At 39.7% G+C, this 24,201-nt stretch overlaps 1 protein-coding gene across 2 annotated transcripts in view; it reads left to right on the top strand.

Moving 5' to 3' along the window:
• Window positions 1-24,201, top strand: part of kcnab1a (potassium voltage-gated channel subfamily A regulatory beta subunit 1a) — a 133,107-nt gene that overhangs the window by 78,676 nt on the left and 30,230 nt on the right. For both annotated transcript variants that reach the window (XM_085371704.1, XM_085371706.1), the window contains exon 2: window positions 24,144-24,187. In XM_085371704.1, the coding sequence (XP_085227830.1) occupies window positions 24,144-24,187 (44 nt within the window). The remainder of the gene's footprint in view (window positions 1-24,143; window positions 24,188-24,201) is intronic.

Genomic DNA, 24,201 nt, shown 5'->3' with positions numbered 1-24,201 from the left:
TGCTGTATTGTGATTTTTAGCTGCAATAGCATAGATGGTATTGTTTTCACCTTAAAGAAAAATCTGGTCCTAATACTCAGAGAATTAGCCCACATGATCGTATCACAAACTTAGTGATTGCAGCTTGAACAGATGTGGCACTAAGTGTAAATTTGAATTTCTGGGTTAGCATGGATCTCCCCATTACAACTGCACACGCTGGAAACCGCATACAACATGTGAGAACACATGCACTGTGACAACAGCAAACATCCAGAATAATAACAGTGATTCTTGAGGAGAGCACGGATGAATTAAAGGGAGACTGAAAGTGCGAGTGGGGTGGAAGGTGTTAAAAGACCACCCGACAGTGTGAGTGGGTGTGATGAGTGAGCAGCGGAGGAAGGTATAGACAGGTATTCAATCACAGACTGAGTGAAAAACTCCCTCGGTTAATTCTTTAATACGAAGAAGATGGATTTGTTTCTTCCGTCTCTCGTTTCACATCCAGTTTTTAATGTGTCGACATCAAAGCTGACAGAATAAGATCTTCCTGTGGAGAGGCTTGACCTCTTATGTTCGCTGCACTCATCCTCAAGCAATGCACAAAAGGCAGCTGTAGTTTAAAACCCACAGCATCATTGTAAAGCCCTTCTTAGCATCTGAAGGCTTTAACATTTATCTCTTCATGTAGAGAAAGTCTTCTTCTCCTTGAAAACTTACACCTGGAAACTGCATCTTTGGATTTGAGACTGACATTAAAAACTGGACTGATAAGAACTCAGAAACTCATTACTGAAATTAAAAGAATCAGTACTGCTCACATGTCACATTTCTTGGCATGGCTTTATTGCCTGCTGGTGGATTACACGTGCAAACTCTTAATCCCCCCTTTGCTGTCAAAACGGCCGTAACCTTTTGAGACATGGACTCCACTGAAAGTGAGCTGTGGTATCTGGCAACAAGCTGTTAGCAACACATCCTCCTGTAAGTTCCAGACCAGGCCCCCATGGACTGGTCTTGTTTGTCCAACACATCCCAGAGATGCACGATTGAGATCTGGGGAAATCTGAGGTTGTGTTGTGCCCCTCAAACTATTTCTGCTGAGTGACGGGGCATTATCCCCCATCAGAGGATACTGTTTCTATGAAAGGGAGTAGATGGTCTGCAATAATGCTTGGGTAGGCAGGACCCAAAGTTTTCGAGCAGAACATCACCCAAAGCATCCAACTGGCTCCACTTGCTGCTGCTTATAGTGCATTCTGGTGCCAAATGTTCCCCAGGTAAGTGACACACGTGAGCCCAATGTAAAAAAAGAAAAGAAAAAAGAAACAAAACAAATGATTCATCAGGCTAGGCAATCTTCTTCCATTACTCCATACTTCAGTTAGTGTCTATTATTGGCAGTTTCTGCAGTGAACAGGGGTCAGCTTGGGTAACCTGACCGGTCTGTGGCTACTCAGCCGCATATCAAACAAACAGCAATGAACTGTGTATTCTGTCACCTTTATATCAGAACTTTTTCTACAATTTGAACTGCTCATCTGTTGCATCAAAGCCTTTGTTCCCTACATGTATCAATGAGCCTTGTCTGCCAATGACCCTGTGGTTGGATCACAGCTGTTTCTTCCTTAGATCAGGAATACACAACATGACCTTCAGCTTTGGAGATACTTTGGAGATACTTTAGAGATAGCATTCTTCTGCTTCCAATACAGGACAAAATGTTCAGTTGCTCCCTAATATATCCCACCCACTAACAGGAGCAATGATGAAGTGTGTGTGTGTTTTCTCTTTTCCCTTATCTCTTCCTGCATCTGTCCACCTCTCTATCATGCTCCAGTTCCACATGTTAGTGCAAATCCACAGTATTCAGTGAGCACAGCTTGTTTCCCTTTAAAGAAACATGTGATTAGTTCTGCAGACATCTGCATGGAGATACATTTGTGCACACTAATTGTGGCTTTACTAAATGACCCCCTTCCTTTGTCCTGGTTCTATAATTCCTCTATAATTATCCCCATTTCTCCCATAGTTTGCTGGTGTCGGAAAGGGTTGATGTTGTATAAGTGAGTGTGTGCTTTAAGGTATGGTATGATATACACCATAAGCTTTCTTTAATAAAAATGTTGCACTGTTTTTGAGCCAGATTAGAATTTTTTAAATTGCTTACAAATAGGTCAACAGAATCCCAGCAGATATTGCATTTTTAAAGATGTAATTTTGTTTGTGAAAAATGGATTATAGGGTTCATTAGTGTTTAATCACCCAGCACAGCATTATTCTTTTCATATCACTTAGCAAGCACTTTTTATCTGAAACCTAATTTATCACATTTACTTCTTCAGATAAAGATGTGGTATGAACACCTGGCAAACCTTACGATGGGAACCTTAATACCTTATATATCTGAAGAGACTGTAATCAACCCCATACCCTTCACTGGATATCAGCAGGTGCAGACTGATGCAGTGGGAAAACTTGAAACAATGAACTTCCACCATGAGGTGGTGAATAACTGTGCTGCAATGAGCAAAAAACATGAAAAAATAGAATATATTTGGATACAACGCATAATAACAAGGTACATCTGAATATTAATCCTTTTTTTAGGTGTTCAGCTAAGGCCCAAGTCATACAGGCCAGCTAGCGAACAGTTGTGAAGGAAAAATATGCATCCTGTTAAGGTTCACATAATTGAGGAAGGAGAGTACAAACAACCATTGGTCCAGAATATCTTGGTCAAACAATTGATTTTAATGAATACAGGCGTGGGAAGACCAGTCTGCATGCAGACAGGGATTGATCTTCGACTTAATCAAAGCATACACAGATTTTTATAGCATCAGGGTTTGAATTAATGACGCCCCTTCATACGTCACAGACAGAATATATACATACGTCAAATCAAAACCACAATGACTTTTAACACAGTTTAAAAGAACGTTGTCTTCGTCTTCATGGCAGGTACATCCTGTCACTGCCGGATGCTCTCTTGTCATCTTGACACATCAGCAGCAGTTCTGCGACAAACTGCTCTTTTGCAACCCCAAGCAAAACATGATTAAACTTCCACCTATAAATGATTCTCTCTAACTGAGTGTGTGTGTGTCTATGTCGTCCTCAAATGCTCTCTCATCTCACCCGTTGTACTTCTGACCTTTTACCAGACCAGAGGCTCATCCTTATGTGTAATAACCTAACTGAAACTACATGTACTATGTTGAATAAATGTTTTAATCAAGAACCTCTACTAAAAGCTTAATAAAAGAATATAAAAGTATAACAGACAATTTGAATAACCTAGTAATTCAAATAGCCTCGTCTAACCTGCTCCTCAGAATAACTTTCGGTTTCAGTTCTGCAAAGCCTGCAACTTCCTGTCAACTGCAACTTAGTCTTTCTGAAAGACACACACACTGTTTAAACCTCTGAATACAATATCAATACTGTAAATTATATTATTAATGCAATGGTGATGATGATGATTATTTAACAATAGCAGTAAAACAATTTCCCTGCTCCACAATCCCTTGACTTCTTGCAAATAGTTGGTTGAGGTTGATAGCCATCAGTATCAAACTGATTGCTAAATCCCATTCAAGCAGGTATAGAGATGGTCAATGACCATCTGGCAACAACAGGTTGCTCGGGAAAAACGTGTTTTCCCCAAATAATTGGTGAATGGTTACTGGGAGTCACTCTGTCAAATTGCTTGCAGTGCTGCACAACTGCTAGCAGAGTGGCTCGCTAACTACTAGCTAAACACTAGTAAGTATGACACAAACCAGAAATGAGGACCATTGTGCCTCAAGGTAAAAGTTGCAGCAATTGAAACATGATGGCTGTAGTAGTGAGGCACAGCTTTTATTCTGAAATTGAAGGTTTGTGTCACAATTTTTCAAATTTTCCTGCCGTTTGGCTAGTAGTTAGCAGGTTTGTGCAGAAGTTGGCCCAAAGCTGTGGGAAGTAGGGTGGTGTTGCAAAAGGCAGGTGTCAGAATAATGTGGCAGGACGCTGTGGAGCTTCTGTTTTTTGTTCTGTTTGGCGACTGGTTTAAAGGATAGCACTGGAGGCAAAACAGAATTTAAACCATGTTCTGTACTTTTTATGAACTCACCAAAGGTCATCTCCTTAATTCCTTATGTTCTTTATTCCACATGCTGTAGTTAAGTGAGCTAAAGAGTAAAAACAAAGATCATTAACAAATATCATCAAATTAAACTTGCGAATCTCAAATAAAACAGAAAACAAACTAGAACGGAAAGGCGTAGTATAACCTGAGAGTAGGTCTGCTGCAGTGTGCTGCTGGCTCAGGAAGCAATGAATAATGTGGATGGATGCAAGATTTTATTACCGAATCTGGCAACCCATTTGTAAGGATAAAAAGTGAAAATTTCACATTTTTTCCCCCGATGTTTTATACCTCTATGAAATAAGCAGGGAGGTAATCAAATAAAGAGTTTGTGATGTGTAAAAACCTGCCCTCTTGGCCAGGTCTCTCTTAGAAAAGAGATTTTAATCTCAATGAGACGTGTACCTGGATGAATAAAGGATAATGAAAAGTTCTTGACTGTCAGGCATATTGTGGTTGCCAAGCAAGACACACATGCAAAATAATTTTAAAGAAAGGCTTGTTGGAGTAAAGTTATTTTTTATGCAGGATAAGAAACTGAGCATCAGAAGAAAGGTGATTTTTTTTTAAGCGACTTTGAATGGTTGTTGGTGCCAGGTGGCCAGAGTATTTCAGAAACTGCTGATCTACTGGGATTTTCCCTGCACAACCAACTCTATTGTTTACAGAGAATGATCTGAAAAAGAGAAAATATCCAGAAAGCTGTTGTTAGAGGTCAGAGGAGAATGGTCAGGCTGCTTTGAGCTGATAGGAAGGCAACAGTCACTCAAATAACCACTTGTTCCAACCAAGGTATGCAGAAGAGCATCTCTGAACATGCAACACGTCAGACCTAGAAGCAGATGGGCTGCTGTAGCTAACTCCTGTTAGCTAAGAACATGAAACTGACGAAGCATAGGCTTTGTGTGAAGGTTGCCAGGTTGGATAAGTCTCTCCGTTTGCAGCAACATTCAGATGGTAGGGTCAGAAACAACATGGATCCTTCCTTCCTTGTATCAATGCTTAAGGCTGGTGCTTTTTCACTTTGCACATTTTGCGCCACTTAGTAACAGCTGAGCTTTGATCACAACCTACCTGAGTGTTGTTGCCCACCATATCTATCCCTTTGTAACCACAGTCTACCCATCTTCTGATGGCTGCTTTCAGCAGGATAACACACCATGTCACAAAACTCAAATCATCTCAAACTGGTTTCTTGAACATGGCAATGCGTTCACTGTACTCAAATGGCCTCCACGGTCACCAGATCTCAGTCCAGTAGAGCACCTTTGGGATGTGGTGGAACAGGAGATTCACATCATGGATGTGCAGCTGACAAAACTGTGTGATGCTGTCATCTGAGGAATGTTTCCAGCTCCTCGTTGAATCTATGTCATGAAGAATACAAGGACCTCTGAAGGCAACAGAGGGACTAATCCAGTGCTAGTAAGGTGTACTTAATGAAGTGAGGTACAAGTGGTGCAGGCTTGTTAAGAAAGCTTGATCCCATGGTAAGGAAGCACCACAAGCCTTTTTATTCTGGTGACTATGCTGCCGGACTTACATAAACTAATTCACTTCCATGCTAGACTCACCGACATATCGACTAACTGACATTTATTTTAGCAGATTTGAGAAACTCTATTGTGCCCAAATCAATCATGAAGTGTTTAGAAAGTATTACAAGGAGACATAAGTGCTGGAACACAAGTTTTCCTATATATTGAATAATTCTGGTGTGCAGATTTCAGCTTCAGTTACACGGTACTGGATGCATCTTGTTTTCTATGTCAGTTTAGTGAATGCTCGACTTTTCTCACGGTGTTTAAGCTGTAAACCTTTTGTAAAGTCAACCTTAGTTTAGCAAAGGTTAACTTAGTTTGTGAAGAACTGAATCAAAGCGCTGAAGACAATTGTTGATCCTTCAAAGGGACACAGAGGCTGAATTTAAATAGTGAAGCAGTCTGAATGTCAGCCGGTCTCCTTGTACACTGCACAGTATACAGTATAGGGTCTTATCAATTAATTAGACAACCTAGCGAAAGATATATTACAGATAAATAAAAGAAACATTATGCAGCTCTAAGTGTGTTCAGTATAAAGGTTATCAGAGAGATATAGAACAATAACAAAAACCATAATCTGATACAATTTGATTGGGTTTCCCCCCTGAGCAGTGTCAGTTTACAGAGCCTCAGTTTTGTTGTGTGAAAAGACATTTCCACCTTTTTTATATCTATGAAAAAGTATGATTAAGAATCATAGCTCATTTCGGTTTTCTTTTTTTATTAGAACTATAAATATGCAGTGATAACGGCGTGGAAACAGCAGTGAGTAATAATAATGTGCTGTACGTAGAACCGGCCAGGCTTGACTGTTTCTTAGAAAAGCCTGTGCTGGTATATTATGACTTTTACGCTCCACAGCAGCTTTATGACATTTATTAAGATGCTCTTCTAACAGTGTGTGCACTCGCAGTACTGTGTGTGTGTGTGTGTGTGTGTGTGTGTGTGTGTGTGTGTGTGTGTGTGTGTGTGTGTGCGCGCGCATGCAGTTGTATGTGGGAGTGCATGCGCCTGTGTCCACCAATTTATGGTATGACTGTATGTGGCTCTGCGCCTGTACTCGTGTTAGTGGTGTGAGAGTCTGTGTGCACATGTGTTCAATCAAGTCTATAAAGCGATAACTTAAAGAAAATCCCATCAGAGCATTTCTGGTCGGCTGTTCTGAAGGATTTACTGATTGTGGCCCACACACTTCAGTTCCCCCAACAAGCACTGTGATCGCTAGAAAATGTGCTGGCTTTGACTTTTCTCCACATGAGTAAAATTCAATTCAGTTTCTGAACTTGTGTCAGTACTATGTTGTGGATGTTTTGAAAGAGATTTTTGACACGCTGCGATTTGTCTCGTTATTGCTTGCATATGCGATTGTGTGTGTTTATTCAACAGCTTGCAGATTGTTTGCATGTCTACTTTTGTGTCTTGCAGATGCGAGCTTTTTGGCCGTCAGTGATTTTTGATGGTGTTTCATTGTGTAAGTTGTTCCACTTTAGTTTACAGCTTTACCCATGATGGAAACCCCCGAGGGTCATCGCAGCCTATTAAAGTGAATATATTCTCCTCCTTTAATCATGGTGACGTGAAACCTTGCTTGCATGTGTTCCACTCAGCAGCGACAGTCTCTTTGGGGAGAGTTTTAAACAGGGTTATAGACAATTATTACTTCTATTTTCCTTTTTTTTTTTTTTACCAAGTAGAGGGTGGGTGAACTGATTATCTACAATGTGTGTTTACCCCAAGATAAAGCTTTTTGTTTTCTTTCTCATGGGTCTCTCTGTTCTGGGTCAGGCAAATAAACAACTAGATACTTTGTTTTGGCATCAGACATCATTTGGAGATCTTCAGCTGATTTCTTCATGAGATCAAAAGCAAAAAGCACCCCTGGTTTGAATTTTGCTTCTATTCTCTTTGAACTCATTTCCTTGTGCACCTCTGAACCACTTTTCAGCCCTGCTGTTGTCTTTAGAGTTCTTCCTTGTATACTAACCACTTGCAGAAGCACATCTGGACTATTGCAGTGAACGTTCATGTCAAGCTGACCCAACTTTCATGTTTAGGATCATCAGTGATAATAAGAGCCAGGCCCCAGCAGCACATCAGGTCAGGTGCAGGGCCAGGTGGTCCTCAGTTCCCTGGGGTTGGACTGTCAGTGCTAATTTCAACTGAAAACTCCTCAGTGAGAAGAATCTGCAGAACTGTTGTTGCATGCCATTGCACTCGTTCAAAGTGCATTGAAAAGTTTAGTGTGATTTGCCAGATTTGGCTTTTTGCAATTTCGTCCCGGACGGAAATTCAGGTCACATTTTAAACACAGTGGAGAAGATCCAGCATACATCAGAGATGCAGAAACGCAAGTGAAAATGTGACTTCCAGGGAGCGATCTAAAAGTAGCAGAAGTGCTCGAAGCACTGCAGACTGTAGTCTTTATTACAAAGAGTCAAGTGTTCTTTAAGTTATGCTGGGAGTACCACAGAAAACCGTACCTTTAGCTTTACCAGATTTACTCCTCACAGGGTAGTCGGGTAGCTGGAGCCTCTCCCAGTTGTCGTTGGGTGAGAGGCGGGGTACACAGGCGTAACACAAACAGACAGACATCTACAGCTACTTTAGAATCAGACAAAGACACATGCATGTTAGTGCTTAGCTCTACACCACAGTGCCACCCTGATTAGTGATGTTACAGTAATACAGGCATACATGCAGTTGGTTATTCTATATGGTCCATTAGTAGTGACAATGTCTTTAGCAACGTCCTTGTGTTTCCTAGTTAAGACCAATAATAAAAACTAATAATAATAATAAAAAAAAAACCATCTATTTATATTGCAATGGTTTTTAACTGGAATGATAAGTAATAACTGGGACTTCAGCAACACAGAGTCATCAGGACACCTAAGTAGTCTATTTTGCGTGATATGCCTCCATAGCGTTTCTCTTGGTCGCTTAGCAGCTTATCATTTACTGTAATTTTCTTCGTGCTTTTTAAAGACATATTGAGGTTTCTCCCTTGTAGCATAGCAATTTGATATCATGCATCTCTAACGTACCGACCGTGACCCAGTAGATGAAAGAAATCCTTATGTTTAAATAATTAATAAAGGTCTAGACTAATTGTTTGGCATTCATCGGACGACCATTGTTTCCCTGCTATAGGCTGCATGAATTAGACTGCCTGAATAGGAGATTACATCAACTTTTTTTGCTTGACAGCAATGTTGCCTCTTTGTCTTTATAGATTAAAAGATCTCATAAAGGATGTATGTTTCCATTTGGGCTCCTAATTTTGTTGTAAAGTAAAGTTTGTAAAATTTCTTGATTTATTACTATTATTGTTTTGTTTCAGACTCTCTGGCTTGTCTGAAAGTGTGTGAGTGTGTGCCCATGTATTAATCTCCTTTATTGATTGAAGTCCTAATTAATGTATAAAGCAGCCAATAAGGATTAGTTGAACAAACAGCTTAAAAGAAAACACAACAAAGAGCCTCTTGTTATTGCTAAATGGTGAGTTTTTGTTATTTGTACATTTTAGATAGGGTGTCTACAGTTGGAAGGAAAACATATTTAATTTTTAATTTTACTCGTGCACCCACTTCATATGTGCACAGCTGGCAGTGATCGTGTATGCTCATTTCACTTCTTCGCTTGTGTTTTCCAAATTGCTTCAGGGACTCGATCTACAAATCATCTAGTGACAGCACCACTTAGATACAGTATATCTGAGGTGGCTCTGTTTGTCCTGTCCTTATGTCGCTGGCTGATCCTCTGCTGCTCGGGGATGATTCTCAATACAGAGAAACAGATCAGCCTTGTGGTCCTTGTCACAGCAACAGACATGCTGTACAGGTGGCAATAGCTGCCATATTTCTAGACATCAGACAGATATGCTGAGTTTTATTTAACAGCTGCTGATGTGGTACACTTCTCCTAATTTGTACATCTTAATAATGCACACTGCAAACTCATTACTGTTCCTCTGTATTAAAGGGTTCGCCACATAATTCAAATAATCCCCGGGCTGTGGTGCTCACAGAAACTGTATCACTCTGCAGAAGAAAAATTCCATCTATGATTTCTGAAAAGAGACATTCTGCCGAGGCTTTCAAATGATTTTTTTGATGCTTGCCACAAGGCAAGTGCCATCTGGTTCCATTATATCCAAGTGAAAGCAGACATCTCTACAGCTGATAACCACAAAACTTGGCAACTCGTGCCTGGACAGCCCATATGGAAAAGAAATAGTAAAAACATATATGATTTACTCATGAAAGTGGCCACTTTCTCATTACTTTCATGTATTTTTTTACTAAGTATACAAAACATACAAGTTTCATTGTATAATTTTTCAAGGGATCTTATATGTGTTTTCACTCTTGTATGCTTTTCATACAAGTTTCATACAAGACAGATAAAAACAAAACAAAGATTTATATATATCTTTTCCATATGGGAGTGCATAAATAGCACTGCAGGCCAGAGAAACATAAAAATAAAATAAAAATAATAATGGTAATTTGGTTTGGGGGTGAACTGTTAAAACTAGGTCTTGACTCTCTGCCAGCAGTCGTTACAGCTTTTAGGCTCATCTGTATGTGTGCACTCTGGTGTGTCTGACAGACTGTTTGAATCAAGATTTCGGTGTAAAAATGGACTTTAGTGCCCCAGATGTCCCAAATGTTATTTGTTACAGTGTGAAAATGTGTTATTTTGTATGAAGCTTGTTAATTCCTCATTTAGTTGCAGAGAACTTCAGGCAGAAATACATGCTAATCCCTGTTTAAACAGGATTAGTGTTTCTCCAAGTCTGATAATGGGAATGTTGCAAGTGGCATCCTTAATTTGGATCCAATGGGAATCTGCAGTGGCTGTCATTTTTAAAAGCCTGTGAAATGCAAAATTCACAACAACCTATTTGAGTTTAGCCAACAAATAATGTTTAATATATATGATAATTTAGTCTGACATGTTAATCTTGCATTATGTTTTTATCATCCAGCCGATGATGCTGGACCAGCTGTTCATGTTAAAGCACAAACTCCTGTGCAAAGCCGGGAGCTTGAACCTGTGCAACTGATTCTCTTGGAGTTAATATGGAAAAAACCCCAAAAACATCAGAGACCCTTTCACAACATTATTCCAAGCACATAGTGATAGAAATCATCAGTAAATTACAAGGTCTGCAAATACATAACGGTGGTGTGATCACAATTTTGTTGTTACTCCGAGTCGGTGAGATGGATATTTTATAGCAGCAAAAGCAGAGCGACATGTACGCAGAGATTCGATTTAAGTTGTTAAGTTTATAGAAGTGAAAGAAAAGTCGTCTGAAACACTAAAACATAAATTTCAGACGCTTACAGCAGTGTACCCCTCTATCCCCATGCTCACAATGAAGCATCAGCCTCACCTGGCACAGCGCTGCACTGATCATCCACCTCATGTTTACAGATTTTAAATAATCGCTTTCTTTTTCATTGTTTTGTCAATACTTCAGAGGTTTGTGTGTAATTTGTTGTGATTTGGAAACTAAATTAAAAAAAAAAAGACTACCACGTTTGAAAGCTCATAATCAAAACGTGTGTGTGTGTGTGTGTGTGTGTGTGTGTGTGTGTGTGTGTGTGTGTGTGTGTGTGTGTGTGTGTGTGTGTGTGTGTCTGTCTGTCTTCTGGCTGATGCTGAAATCTGTGATTTTTAAAAAATTTTTTTTTAAACTTAGTAAAATGTTATTTGATTAATGTGGCACATTACAACGAGACAAGAAGCTTGCTGACATAATTTCTCTAGTAAATACACTGCTACTAATTCTGGGTCAGTTGGTCGGTCACTCTTTTTGTCTGCTCTTATTATCCACATCTTCATTTTCTCTCCCTCTGCGTGGAAATCCGTGTTCAACAACAGGAAAGAGACCTTTTTAATATAGTCACGATCGTAGTGCAGAATCTCAGAACAGTTAACAAAAGCATCACAACGAAACAGCCTTTAAGGTGTGTGTGTTTGTGTCTGTGCACGCCTGTGTGTATGCATGTGTGCCTCTCTGTGTGGGTACAGTGTTTGCTGAAGGAAAATGTGGGATCACTGAAAAATCTCATTTAGTGTTTGCTTTGTTTTGCCCCCAGGCTCTGAGTCATGTAGGACCACAGTTGAGGTTCGGGGAAATTAAACCAGAAAGATCTGTTGTTAGACACTTTGAAAAAAAATGGATTCATTTTGTTCTTCTCAAATAACAAATCCAAACAAATTTGCAGTTTTCTGAAACAGTGGGCATGTGTAAGTACGTGTATATTGATCTGCTTGTCTGAATGCCTGAAAAGTGAAGCAAATCCACTTTCTCTATTGGCCAGGAGAGGGTGAATCACCTGGCTTTGAAAAAGAAGTCCAGATTTATAGAAATGTATAGAAGAAGGGAAAACATCCCCTTCTAACTTGGTTTATGACCTCAGTGAACACTTCCCTCACGAGTTTATGGTCTCAGTTGGGAGTTTCAGTTCCTGTTACAGGAAATAGACAATAAAGCAAGCTATGATGGAGGGCTGCCTTGTAATTGATAAGTCATAAGGTGTTAGCCTGCCTTGTCCCTGGTTTTTCCATTAGAGCCCACTCTTGCTTGTCAAGTCTGGTTTCAAAATGATGGGAACATCTAAAATGCCAAATCCAAGGCTTCAAAATGACGTTTTTATATACAGTCTGTCATAAAATTGTACAATATTTCTGTTTCTGCGCTGCCAGAAATCAAAATATTGCAAACTAACAAGAAAATATATTTCAGTTCAGGATTTCATCAACAGTCTGTCCTTAGTTTTTACTTGAAGCTGCTGCAGATCCCCCCCCCCCCCCCCACAATATCATAATCTACTGCAAAAAGCCCCTCAAGAATAGTTTTTGAAAGTAGCGTGAAATATCTGCAGTCAGCACCTCTGAAAATTGAAGGGAAATTGATTTGCGCCTGCATGAGTGGGGTGCTGTTTTGGGATGATGGATATCAGCTTGGTTCAATATGGCAAAGGGAAAAATTATAGAACAACAGATGAGAGAATTACCTGACTCACCAACAGAGGCTCTGTAGCGGTATGGATCATGTTTTGTGGAAATTGCCTTTCTTTCCCCGAGATACTTTGGAAACCACTAACGCTGAACAAGAAGGCCACTTGACAACAACTAGATCAGAGACTTTGGCAGAATGATTCAGGCCTGAGTGATGAGTATCCTTGCCTACGCAGCCAGTCTGAGTCACTGCAGACGCACACAGCGCTGTGCCCGGTTGTGTCCTTCTGCAATTGTTCTGCTGTGCCAGTAACATGTACGCACAGTTAACGGTGCCTACTGATTTTTACCGGAATCCACACGTCTTTTCATTTCTCTCGCCCCTCGTGAGCAAACGTACAACAATAACACCATTACATCTGTGCATATATATTCCCGGCTCATTTCTGTAAGCGTGAAGCTAATTGTTGGTAATTTGCATTTTAAATATCTAACTTAATGCAGATTTGCCTCAAGAGAAAAATTAAGCATGTATGTATTTTTTCATAACAAGGGGATCACTACAACTGCAATCCTGTTCCAACAGAGCTGAATAGATGGGAGTGTCTGATCCATTATAGCTCCTGGTGGTATTCCCCTATTGTGGGGGCTGAATTACAGTACACTGTAGGTCCTTTTATTATTTCCTTGTACAGCGAGCTGAACTCATTCCTCGTGTCCATGTTTCGCTTGTGTCAAATTTTCTTCCAGTTCTCAATCAGTTTCCCCTTGAAGTAGCTTACAGAGCATGCAGCATACCAAGAGCTTATCATATCCTCAAGTCATATTGTAGTGGAGAGAGTGGACCCCAAAAGTAGACTCAGATGATGGAAGTGATTAACAGAAAACAACTCTCCAATAACCAGCGAACATAGGAACAATGTTTATAAAGCCAAACCAGGGAAACTGGGAGATATTTGAGGAGGAGTCCTACAGATGATAAAAAAAACAATTGATAGTCCAAAGTCAAAAACGCAGGGTCAGACCCAGGACCATGATATCTTATGTTTCTGGGTCAGGACGTCCATTAAATCATGCCAGAAAAAGAGTTTGTATTTGTAAACTTAAAGAGTGGAAAGCATGGAGGTCTGGATGTTAGCGCTGTTGACTCACAGCAAGAAGGTCCGAGGTTTGAATCCACCATTTGCCTGGGGCTTTTCTGTGTGTCGTTGGCATGTTCTCCCCGTGACTGTGTAGGTACTCTGACTTTCTCCCACAATCCAAAGACATGCAGTTAGTGGGGTTTGGTTAACTGCTCAATCTAAACTTCGCATAGGTGTGAATGTGTTGGGGACGGGCTGGCACCCGATCCAGGATCCTATTTGTATACATCTCTGTAGGTATATATGTATGGGCCAAAAGGGGAGCTGGGATAGGCCCCTCCCCCACCCCGCAACCCTTAACTGGATGGACAGTTGGAACTTAAGGAGTGTTATTATAATGCACAGACATGCACTTATGTACACACAGGTGAAACCTTAAATTTCTTCACACTCACACAACTGTAAAGTTGTCCAAAGACTGATTGGCTGAACGTTCACCTCCTGCTGCTCCTATTAGTCGTATTATTTCGCCCTCATTGCTAGGTGAAAGCTTTTATATTGCTCCCATACACAGGCTGCTGCATTACTCTGTCTGTGTGCAGGCTTTAAGAGCTCCTCCCATTACCTTTTTACCCCACCCACTCAATGCTCAAGCTTTAACCGACATTGAATAACCCCACTGCTGAGACTGCTCCTTGGTGTATGCACCAACATATGCCAACAACACGACACTGATCTATAGTGCACGGAAACATTTTCGCTCAGATGGACCCACTAGCAGGCACAACATGTGAGCTGATGCAAATGGATGTATAGACACACGCACATGTATGTATAGGGCACACGTGAGCATATTTCCACATAAAAACAGAATTAGCCTCTTTTTTCTGCAATAACGGGCATCGGTACGTTTTCCAATTGAGCTCCACAGTAGTAGACAATATTAGAAAGAAAAAATGAATTATTAATTTGTGTTAGAGCTGCAGCCTTAAGGACACTACATAACAGTAACATGGAGATCTGTGGTCACACATGTTGGTTGGTTTGTTCCTTTTCTGGGACAAAAGTATTAGAAGTTACAAATATTACTGTTTATTTCATAAAGGGTTTAATAAGGCTGTGGTTTAAGATATTAGTTCTCCAGTGGAGTAGTTTTTCACTCATTTTCAGTCTCGTCCTCCTACCTGACCATTTTCCTTTTTTTTAATGTTAAACAACACTGACCTATAAAAAGGGAACCTAATTCTTGGGGTGAACCATCTGTGGTTTGGGGCTGCATTTCAGCCAGTGGTGTTGGGGATCTTGTCAAAATTGATGGACTTACAATGCAGAAAAGTATCACCTGGAAGGCACATTGATCCCAAACACGCTGCCCTGCAGTGAAAGCATACTTGGATAGAAAAACACACAAAGGATTACGATCGGTCATGGATTGACCTCCTCAGAACCTCAGCAATATTGAACCAGTGTGGGGTCATCTGGTCAGAGATCAGAAAAAAAGGCAGAAAAATCCAAAGACGAGCTTTGAATGTCCTGCAAGAGGCCTGGAGAACTATTCCTGAAGACTGTTTAAGACAAGAGAGGTTGTGTAAGAGAGCTCAAGCTCTGGTGATAAATGAAGACTTTTAAGCTTGTTATACTGTATATGTACTGTATGTTTGCACATGTTTCAATGTCCCATTTTTCTAATCTAAAGAAATGAGATTGGCTCAAGATTTCTGCACACAGCTGAACAAACTTGTGTTCAGTTAGTCCCATAAAAGTGTGACATTTTCCTTCATTTATTGATTTGGTTCAGGAAAGTTTCATCTTTAAAATGAAGTCTTTTAATCTATCATTGCTCTCTTTGTGACAAGGAACCAGTTAAAATAGGCAACACAGTAAGTCCACACTGCGTGGTAATTATTTAAAGCGGTTTCTATTTAATCTCCACTGACATAATTCGCGCATATTAGTACTTTGCTTGCTTGTAAATGTGCATGTCACACACAAAGCTTATATAGTATCATACATTTTCATTTACTCTTCCTACTTGTATTTATTTATTCATATTTCAGTGTAGAAAAAAATAACTAACAGGACTTGGCCCAGTTACTCTTCATGGTGAAGCTAAGTCGGCAAAGATGAATCGAGGAGTTGGACAGATGGCGAGAACGCAAGAAAAAAACGATTCAGTTCCAGCTGTGACAAAAACAAAACAAAGGAGCACATACAGTACAGTATCTATCCCTATGTTCTGTTTTTTACATTTTCTACTTTGGCTTCACCGTTGAACATGTGATCGATAGTGACGCATGCAGTCAGAAGAAACGTGTAGCGAGTTAATGTTTAAAAGATGGTGGCACGTAAGTGGGAGGTGAAAGGAAAGTGAGAGGACAGCAACGATGTTGGTTTGTGTCAGAGGAGGAGGACTCATGGCAACAATGTGATTATACAGTATGCTTTTAAATGACTCACAATGCTGCATATTTTTAGTTTACATAGTTCAAACCGATCTTTTTCTCTACTGGCAAAACACTTTATTTATATATATGCATGTTTCTGTAATTACTTTGCTTCATCTAAATGTGTTTTAAATAAAATGTCTTATTTTTTGTTCTAATTTAATCTAGAATTAAATAACTGAGTAACAGAGAGGTGGAAACAAGGTCTGATCAATTTACTACATGGGACACAGCGGTGTCACCGCACCCCTGTATGTCTGTATGGGGGTGTGTTCTCTCTGGTACTCAGACTTCAGAGACAGGCATTTTAGGTTAACTGATGATTGTAACTTGACTTTACAGTACTGCACAAAGTCTTGAGGTACCCCTTGTTTCATTATATTTTCTTTCCAGGGTTTTAAGACTTTTCAAAAGTGGTATTGAGCAATAGTTTTTTCCTTTTGGCGTTGGCTGCTTTTTCATTCATTTTCAGTCCATTCTTTATACCTGACATTTTCAGAGGTTTATTGTTTTGTTTGTTAAGACACTTCTCGATGATCTCTGAGAGATCTGAGAGATGAACCAGTCTACACAAAACAACCAACTTTGCAAATAAACTATTATAATTCTTGCATCTTGAGGCACTTGCTCTATGACAAAAACACAATGTATTTCCATTTTGTTGAATTTACAGCAAATGCCAAAGATAACACAGTTTGAGAGTTTGATTTCCTAACACTTAGCAAATCAACTTGCACACAACTTGGCATATCTCAGCACAGTATGCAATTTCTCCCATAGTCTGGCGGATATATTGACTATCGATTCTTTTTACAAGGGCTATTTATTTATTTGCCCATGAGAAAGTTTGCTAATAATGATGGAGCTAATAGAAGCAGTCAACAGAAAAAAAAATTATGGCGCTGTTTTAACAGCACCCTCTTCCATCTGCGAGCAAATGCACCCTCCTCAGAGTGTGCCCAAATGCAGCGATTAATTTACTCAAACTCATAACAGAAAGAAAGAAAGGAAGTAGCCTATGTTCAGAAAGTGTTCGGATAGTGGACACATACATGCCCATGCAAGGTAGTCATGTTTGAGCACAAGTGGCACACCGCTTCGGTTGCATCCTTGGGTTTACATCTTTCATCCAGTTTAAAGCCAAAGAAATCCCAAATTGACAACATTATTTTTTTGGGGGCAATTAGTTCATCCATATCTGGATCAGTCCGTGCATGATTACATTGCTCTGCCCATCATTTATTGGACTTAAGATTGTTGGTTGGAAAGTTTTTACATATCGCCCAACCCTAGTCTCCCATGGAAATTTGAAAAAAATCAGGCAAAGACCTGACACAGGACCTGAGAAATACATTAGGCCCTCAAGATCTCCACCTACTGTTCACTGAAGCCTCATCAGAAATGGTCTCAGTGGCTGCCAAGAAACTATTCTTAATCAGGGAAACAGGGAGAAAAAGTTGATGTACACCAAATTACAGAAGATTTTTGTTCAAATTAATGAAAGTATGTATGAAGGAGCCATCTACAGCCTGGTGGAGGCTCTGTCATCGACTGGGGCTGCTAATCAGCCAGTGGTGTTGGAGATCTTTTCAAATTTTGTGTAATTTGGACACAGAAAACCAGTATGATATCCACATCCCATACTGTCTAAAAAGCATCTGATTGGAAACAGCTTCATTCTTCACTATGACAATTATCGCAAACACACCGCTAATGATGTGAAAGCATACCTGGATAGAAAAACACACAGTGGAACCCTATCAGTCATGGATTGGCCTCCCCAGAGTCCAGACCTCAGTGTCATTGAAGCAGAGTGGGATCATCTTGACTGAGGGCGGAACAAAAGGCAGCCAACAACCAAAGACGAGCTTTGAATGTCCTTCAAATGCTTGGAGAACTACTCCTGAAGACAAGAATAATGGAATAAATAAAGAATAAAGGTGGTCATATCAAATATTACACTGTATTTTCATATATGTTTCTCACATTTTAGTAAATCACTGCACCTTTCCCCCCATTTTTCTAAAAATATATAAGGAAGAGTGACTCAAGACATTTGCACAATACTGTAGGTGTGAGTTGGTTTGTCTCTCACTGTGTTTATCCCTGTGAGAGACTGGTGTCTTGACCAGGGTATAGCCTAGCTTTTTTCCGTAACCCTGAACTGGACAAGCTGTAAAAAAAAATGTACAAATGGAGATGAATGTGAAGGTCAGGGCATATGTGAGAATATGTGGAAAAATGACATGCAAAGGAGTTGATCTGAGTGCTGCAATATCTACAGATACAAGTACAAGAAACTAAAGCACTTAAACAGGGATGTCTCCATTAAGCGATGCCACAGACAAACAACGTATGCTGCCAGAATTAGTGTGATTACTGTAACATTGTAACCTACTTTATCCGGAGCTCAGGTGGCCTTTAGGCATGCATCCAGTGCCTCGTCGTCGTCCCCCCTCTCTCTCTGACACTCTCTTTCTGTCTCTCTTTCTCACAGACTGTTTTACACTCGATGGAGAAGTGTGTCAGCCAGTCTCTTGTGGCTCATTACTGTTTCTGCATATCACGAGAAGCAATTTGATTTTAATTTGCAATAGGGTTGCAAATGTGAAACTAATCTATTTAAAAGATCCATCCACAATATCATCAAACCAATGGTAGACCTGAAATTATTTTGTTAGACATCATCTAATAACAAGAGCAGATAGGCTGCCTCGTGATGCACTTTTTAAAATCAGTTGTACCTCAAAATAAAGTGTACAGTGTTTATTGATTTGGGTTTTAAAAGTGTTTCATGCACATGAATAAATAAAGAGAAAAAGGTGCAAACATTTCAACTAATATGAATTCGTAAAGTTTTGATAGGAAAGTATGAATTCGTTTTAAAGTGCTTTCCACCTGTTTTCAATATTTTTCACCAGTGGGCATCTTCCTGTAAGTACCAGCGGCTCAGAAAGGCAGTAGTTGCACCTTTGCTGAAGGATATCGGTGTTTTCACTGTAAATAAAAGTCCACATATATGCAGGCATATGTTGAACTGAAGAGCCAGATGTTCACAGTTATTTTCACACCGTGTATTTCAACACCAAAACTAGTTGGTTAGGTTTAGGAAGCGAAGTTAACTGGCATAGAGATTTTATATGCGCCTCTTCTCATAGACGTCTCCTACATCATCTGGGCAGCTTTCTGTTTGTCATTATGACAAATGATAACTGCCTACTCCACCCGCTGCAGCAGGGCATATTTATCGGTCGTTTACTTTCAAATTCAGGGAAATTTCCTGTCTGCCAGCTTTTATCTGCTATTTCGTCTAAAATAAATGAGTCCAGTCGTAGTAATAAATACAACCTGACTGGTGACAAACTTAGACACTGCCTCAGTCAACAGACATCTTAGTCATTATTATCATGACGGGATTAAAGCACAAGCAACACTGACACTAAAGTCTTTTGTCACATTTAGATCATTCCCAATGCTTCCGGGCCAATTACACTCCGCTGTCTAGTAAAAACAAACTAATGTTAAAAATGCAGAGTTGAAATACAACCTATTTTTTCTTTCTTTTTTCCCGATTGCAGATCCTTTCACTACTATACTGGGAGAGGTAATCAGTGACAGATCTGTGATGAGGACTGCTGGCTTGCAGGAGAGAAACAGAGAGAGGCTGTTTTTGGCAGAAGAAGAGAGAGGATAATATTGCCTATAGTGCCGGGGGTATTAGAGAAAGTCATTACTGTCCATCATCAGGCAAATGAAGACATGTTTAAGCGGAGATGAATAGGCTCATTGTTGGGAAGGCTTGATAGATCTGTTGGGAAAAGTGACTGTGGGGGGGGGGGCAGGTTTCATATTGCAATAAATATTTGATGGGAAAGGATGGCTGTATTGGTTTGCATTAGCATGTGCGTGTTTGGTGGTGGTGGCTTGGTTATTTACGTCTGGCTGTAAATGGTTTCATAACTATGAAGAACCATTTGAAAGAAGCTTTTGACGTGGGGGAAATCACTTTCTTACTTCATCTATGGAGCATAGAGAGCAATCGTATTTTCTTCCTCTTTCAAACCTCCTCTCTGTCTCATCTAATATCATCATCACCGTCATTCCTTTATCCATCATGTAATTAAAGCCTCAGAAAGCTGAATGAGAGGACATATTGTGTCAGCTCACCAGGCCGCCTGACCTGATCTGAGAAGTTACGTGTTTTACTGGAGAAATACAAAAATTCTACAAAACATGCAGATTATTTTTTTTGTGCTTATTTTATATTCCCTGAGGTAAATTCAAGTAAGTTTGCAGCTTTGCTGTTATTTAGGAAAGTCAAAGTTTTATTCTGGAAACCTACTCTTTGTTTTAGGACGTTCAAATCATTTTGCACAATAGCTAGTGTACATGCAGTAGGGTGTTTATCTCATATCTCAGAACCAACCTATAGGATGTACTGGAGGCAGGAGTTTTGTCACAGGTATAATGGTAAATGTTATAGTAGAGATTTGTTAAGAGTCAAGTAGAAACGGATCATCTATCCATTCATTATTTTCCACTTATCCCAAGTCGAGTCACAGTGGCAGCCACATGTCCTTTCCCTCAGCCACATTTTCTAGATCCTCCTGCAGGATCCTGTAGACTTTATTCTTTTGGTCATTGCCCAGATTAACGTTCGGACATAGATGAACTGGTACATCGGAAGCTTTCCCTTCAGTTCAGTTGTCTCTTAACCACAACAGCCTGGTACACTGCCCGCAATACTGCTGACACTGCACCAACTGGTCCACCCCACACTACACCTTCCCGTTAATCTTGTTGTGACAGCCTCTGCTCTTGAATCCAGAAGTATTTCACCGAGAACAATGGCCTCAGACTTGGAGGTGTTGACTGTCACCCCAACTGTTCCACAATTAAAACTGGAAACAAGGCTGTCTGGCTGTCGGTCATTGCGTGACTTATATGGTTTGTTTTGTAGTTCAGAGTTTTGTAGTTTTGAGTTTTCTTTAGAGTTTTTCAGGTCAGACTATCAGACATTATATACTGCAGTGTTTTAGGATGGCTCCACATTACAAACATAGCCCATCATCATTACATTTGCTGCACAAATGCTCTGTCTAAATGAATTGGTGATTCTTTATTAGTCATCATGGAGGGCAGTTTTTTGCTTTGCTAGTTCTTTGTTGGTAGATGTATGCTCTGTTTTGGCTCAAACAAAGCTTTTCTCTTTAGACCTTAAATAGAGTGCACCTGCATTATCATCGCTCATGGTCGTGGCCAGGAAACAGAGGCATCATCATTAATCGTCAGCAGGGGCATCCACTGACTGACTCAGCACCTCTAGTTTCTATGATCTAAATTCAAATATTGCCCTGAATAAAGGCCTTAACTTTGGGCTTTTTATAAATATCCTCATTTTTTCTATAACTGGAAGCTACACATTTCTATACATTTTCTAAATTGCTTTCCTGTTCTGGGTCACTGGGAGGGCTAAAGCCTGAGTCTGTGAAGATCAGGTGAAAGACTGCAAAATGCAGCTTCCAGTCATTTACAGAAAAAGTTCTGGTCATATTTACAGTACAGACGCGTACTTAAATACGGTTTTCTGACCATAGTATTAAGAAACTTCAGTGGATGAACTTTGGCTTTGTATGGAAATCATAAACAGGTAAAAGGCGAAGAAGCAGATTCTAACCATATTTCACTATTAAAGGATAATAAAAGTGTAGTAATACAATAAAAACATAATTTATAATAACTTTTTGTTGCTGTTTACAGAGTAAAAGTAGCTCCTGTTACGTGTTGTTCAAGAGCACCTTGTTCTTAATGTCCTTTTTGGATATTTTACAGGTGTCAGAGGATTTGATGCATCATCTAAAACAGATTTTTATGCCTGATTTAGTATTCTGATACAAGGGTCTCATTGGTAATGAAAAACTTAAGTAGTTTTGACAGGTGGGCCAAAATGAAAGATGCTGACAGCTGTGAATAATGCACTGCCCAATCCATAAAAATCTGCAAACCTGATGCTGTAGTGAGGCCATGATGTGTTTTAATGTAAACTTGGTTGGATTAAATTTTTTGTTTTTATTTTTTTTTACATAAACTTTCAATGAATAAATAGATAAAATGTTACATTTAGATAAAATCCACTTTATCAGCACTTTTAAGTTCTTGTATGTTGTCTGTATGGACTTGCAGTACAGGTGGTCAGAGACTTCAGTAGGAAAGATAAAAGGGATTAAGGAAGTTTTCGATATTTTCATTGTCCTGTGTGTGTGTGTGTCCTGCTTTAGGGGTTTAAAGAGTTGTGCATGCTTTCATCACAACTTTTATACAGAGCGTACAGCAGCATGATGAACAGTGGTTCCTTTTTTGGGCTTTCAACTTTTCAGGCTGCAGAACGAACGATAAGAAGTTTTTATATAAAAATGATGACGTAGATTACAATTCCAGGTCAATTATATACTATCCTCTAAAACTACAGTGCTGTAGCAAGTACAAAAGTGCAAGCACAACATATTGTAACAGCTTCATCCAGGAAAATCATTCACGTGTGTGTTGCCTACAGGCTGATGAATTGGAGCGGCTGTTTTATCCCTGCACCTGCTTAAACCCCAGAAGTCAGTATTAAAAGTGTGCTATGAGTATGTGTGTTGGTTGGTGTGCATTTGCATTATTATGTCCAATGGTGACTTTATCTTGATCACACACTAATCCATGGGGACACCGTGGGGTGAGAAATCTAGGTCCCCGGTGAATATTCAACTTGTATATCTGGATATGGAGGACAACAGTTTGGTTGATTAAGGAATTTAACAGAGGGCAGCTTATGTTCATGACTACCATCACTGCAACTAATTTACTTTAATCTTCTTCACATATTTTACCAATCAGATTTGTCAGCTGGGCACAAACACAGCTTAGATAATGTTGGTAGGTGCCCACTAGATGTTTAGGGTGGAATCATTAGTTCCCATATCAGCCCTAGAAATGTGCAACTTTTACATTTACTCATCTTTGTGCTGTCCCTAAAAGAATAATTAATGCAGAGATTATTGTTATTAATATTTAGTTTTTATGTGTATTTATTCAGTCCAGTGGTTTTTTTAATGCTAAACAGAGCAAATGTCTTGAGATACTCTGCACACTGTTATCAGCGTGTCTTTGATTTGGTGGGTTAATAAGGTTGCAGGCAGCATGCTGATTTGTGCCATAAGAGGACGGTCTTATTACTTTTATACTAAAGGGATGCAAAACATACTCTGCAAGATGTATGTTAATGACATCACTAATGAGGCTATTAGAGCTCATCAATAGTAAACACACACACACAGTTTTGACACCTTTACGATCTTTCTTTAACCTTTCATGTGTGCAAATAATCCTCACTGCTAGATGCATCTTGTTTGCACCGGTGTAGTTTTCTATTACTCTGCCAACCTGCTTTAACCCGTGTCTCTCTCTTCATCACACTGTTATTAATAACCGTGTGATTTTCTCCTCCCTGCGGATGGAAACATAATATCAAAGGGCAGCTAACCATTTTAATCAGCTTCATCATCATCTCCACCTCCTATACATCCATGCAGGTTGTATAGGAGGATTACCTGGAGACCTGGATGAGTGAAATTCATTTTAACTTTTCACAGAGAAATCAGGAAGAGAAGCGTACTGTCAAACTGTCATGTGATTATGTCAAGCAAAGCCAAATTCAGAGTCTTGTAAAAAAAAAGACCAGCTTGTTAGTCTCCAGACTGTCAGTCTGCTTGACGTTTTGCTGCATACACAGGTTAATATCAACTACAGGTGAAAATGCCTGTAAGCAGACACTGTTGAAGGTAAAGTTTGTAATCGGTCAGATTAACAAATGAGTCTCGTCTTTAAAATATTATCCACATCACCAAACATGATGCAGATCATGTTTGGTGATGTGTTCATTCCGCCGAGGTGTTTGTATTTTATCGAGACCTGACACATTTTTTTTTTCCTATTTATGCAGGAACCTTGGAAAGTCCGGACTCAGAGTATCTTGCTTAGGACTGGGTGAGTAGACTTCA

The sequence above is a fragment of the Diplotaxodon limnothrissa genome, linkage group LG14 (genome assembly GCF_057381915.1).
Source record: "Diplotaxodon limnothrissa isolate DT_005_m linkage group LG14, D_limnothrissa_male_GT1.1, whole genome shotgun sequence".
Lineage (NCBI taxonomy): Eukaryota > Metazoa > Chordata > Actinopteri > Cichliformes > Cichlidae > Diplotaxodon > Diplotaxodon limnothrissa.
The sequence above is the reverse complement of the archived record's forward strand: the minus strand, read 5'-3'. Positions and strand labels throughout refer to the sequence as shown.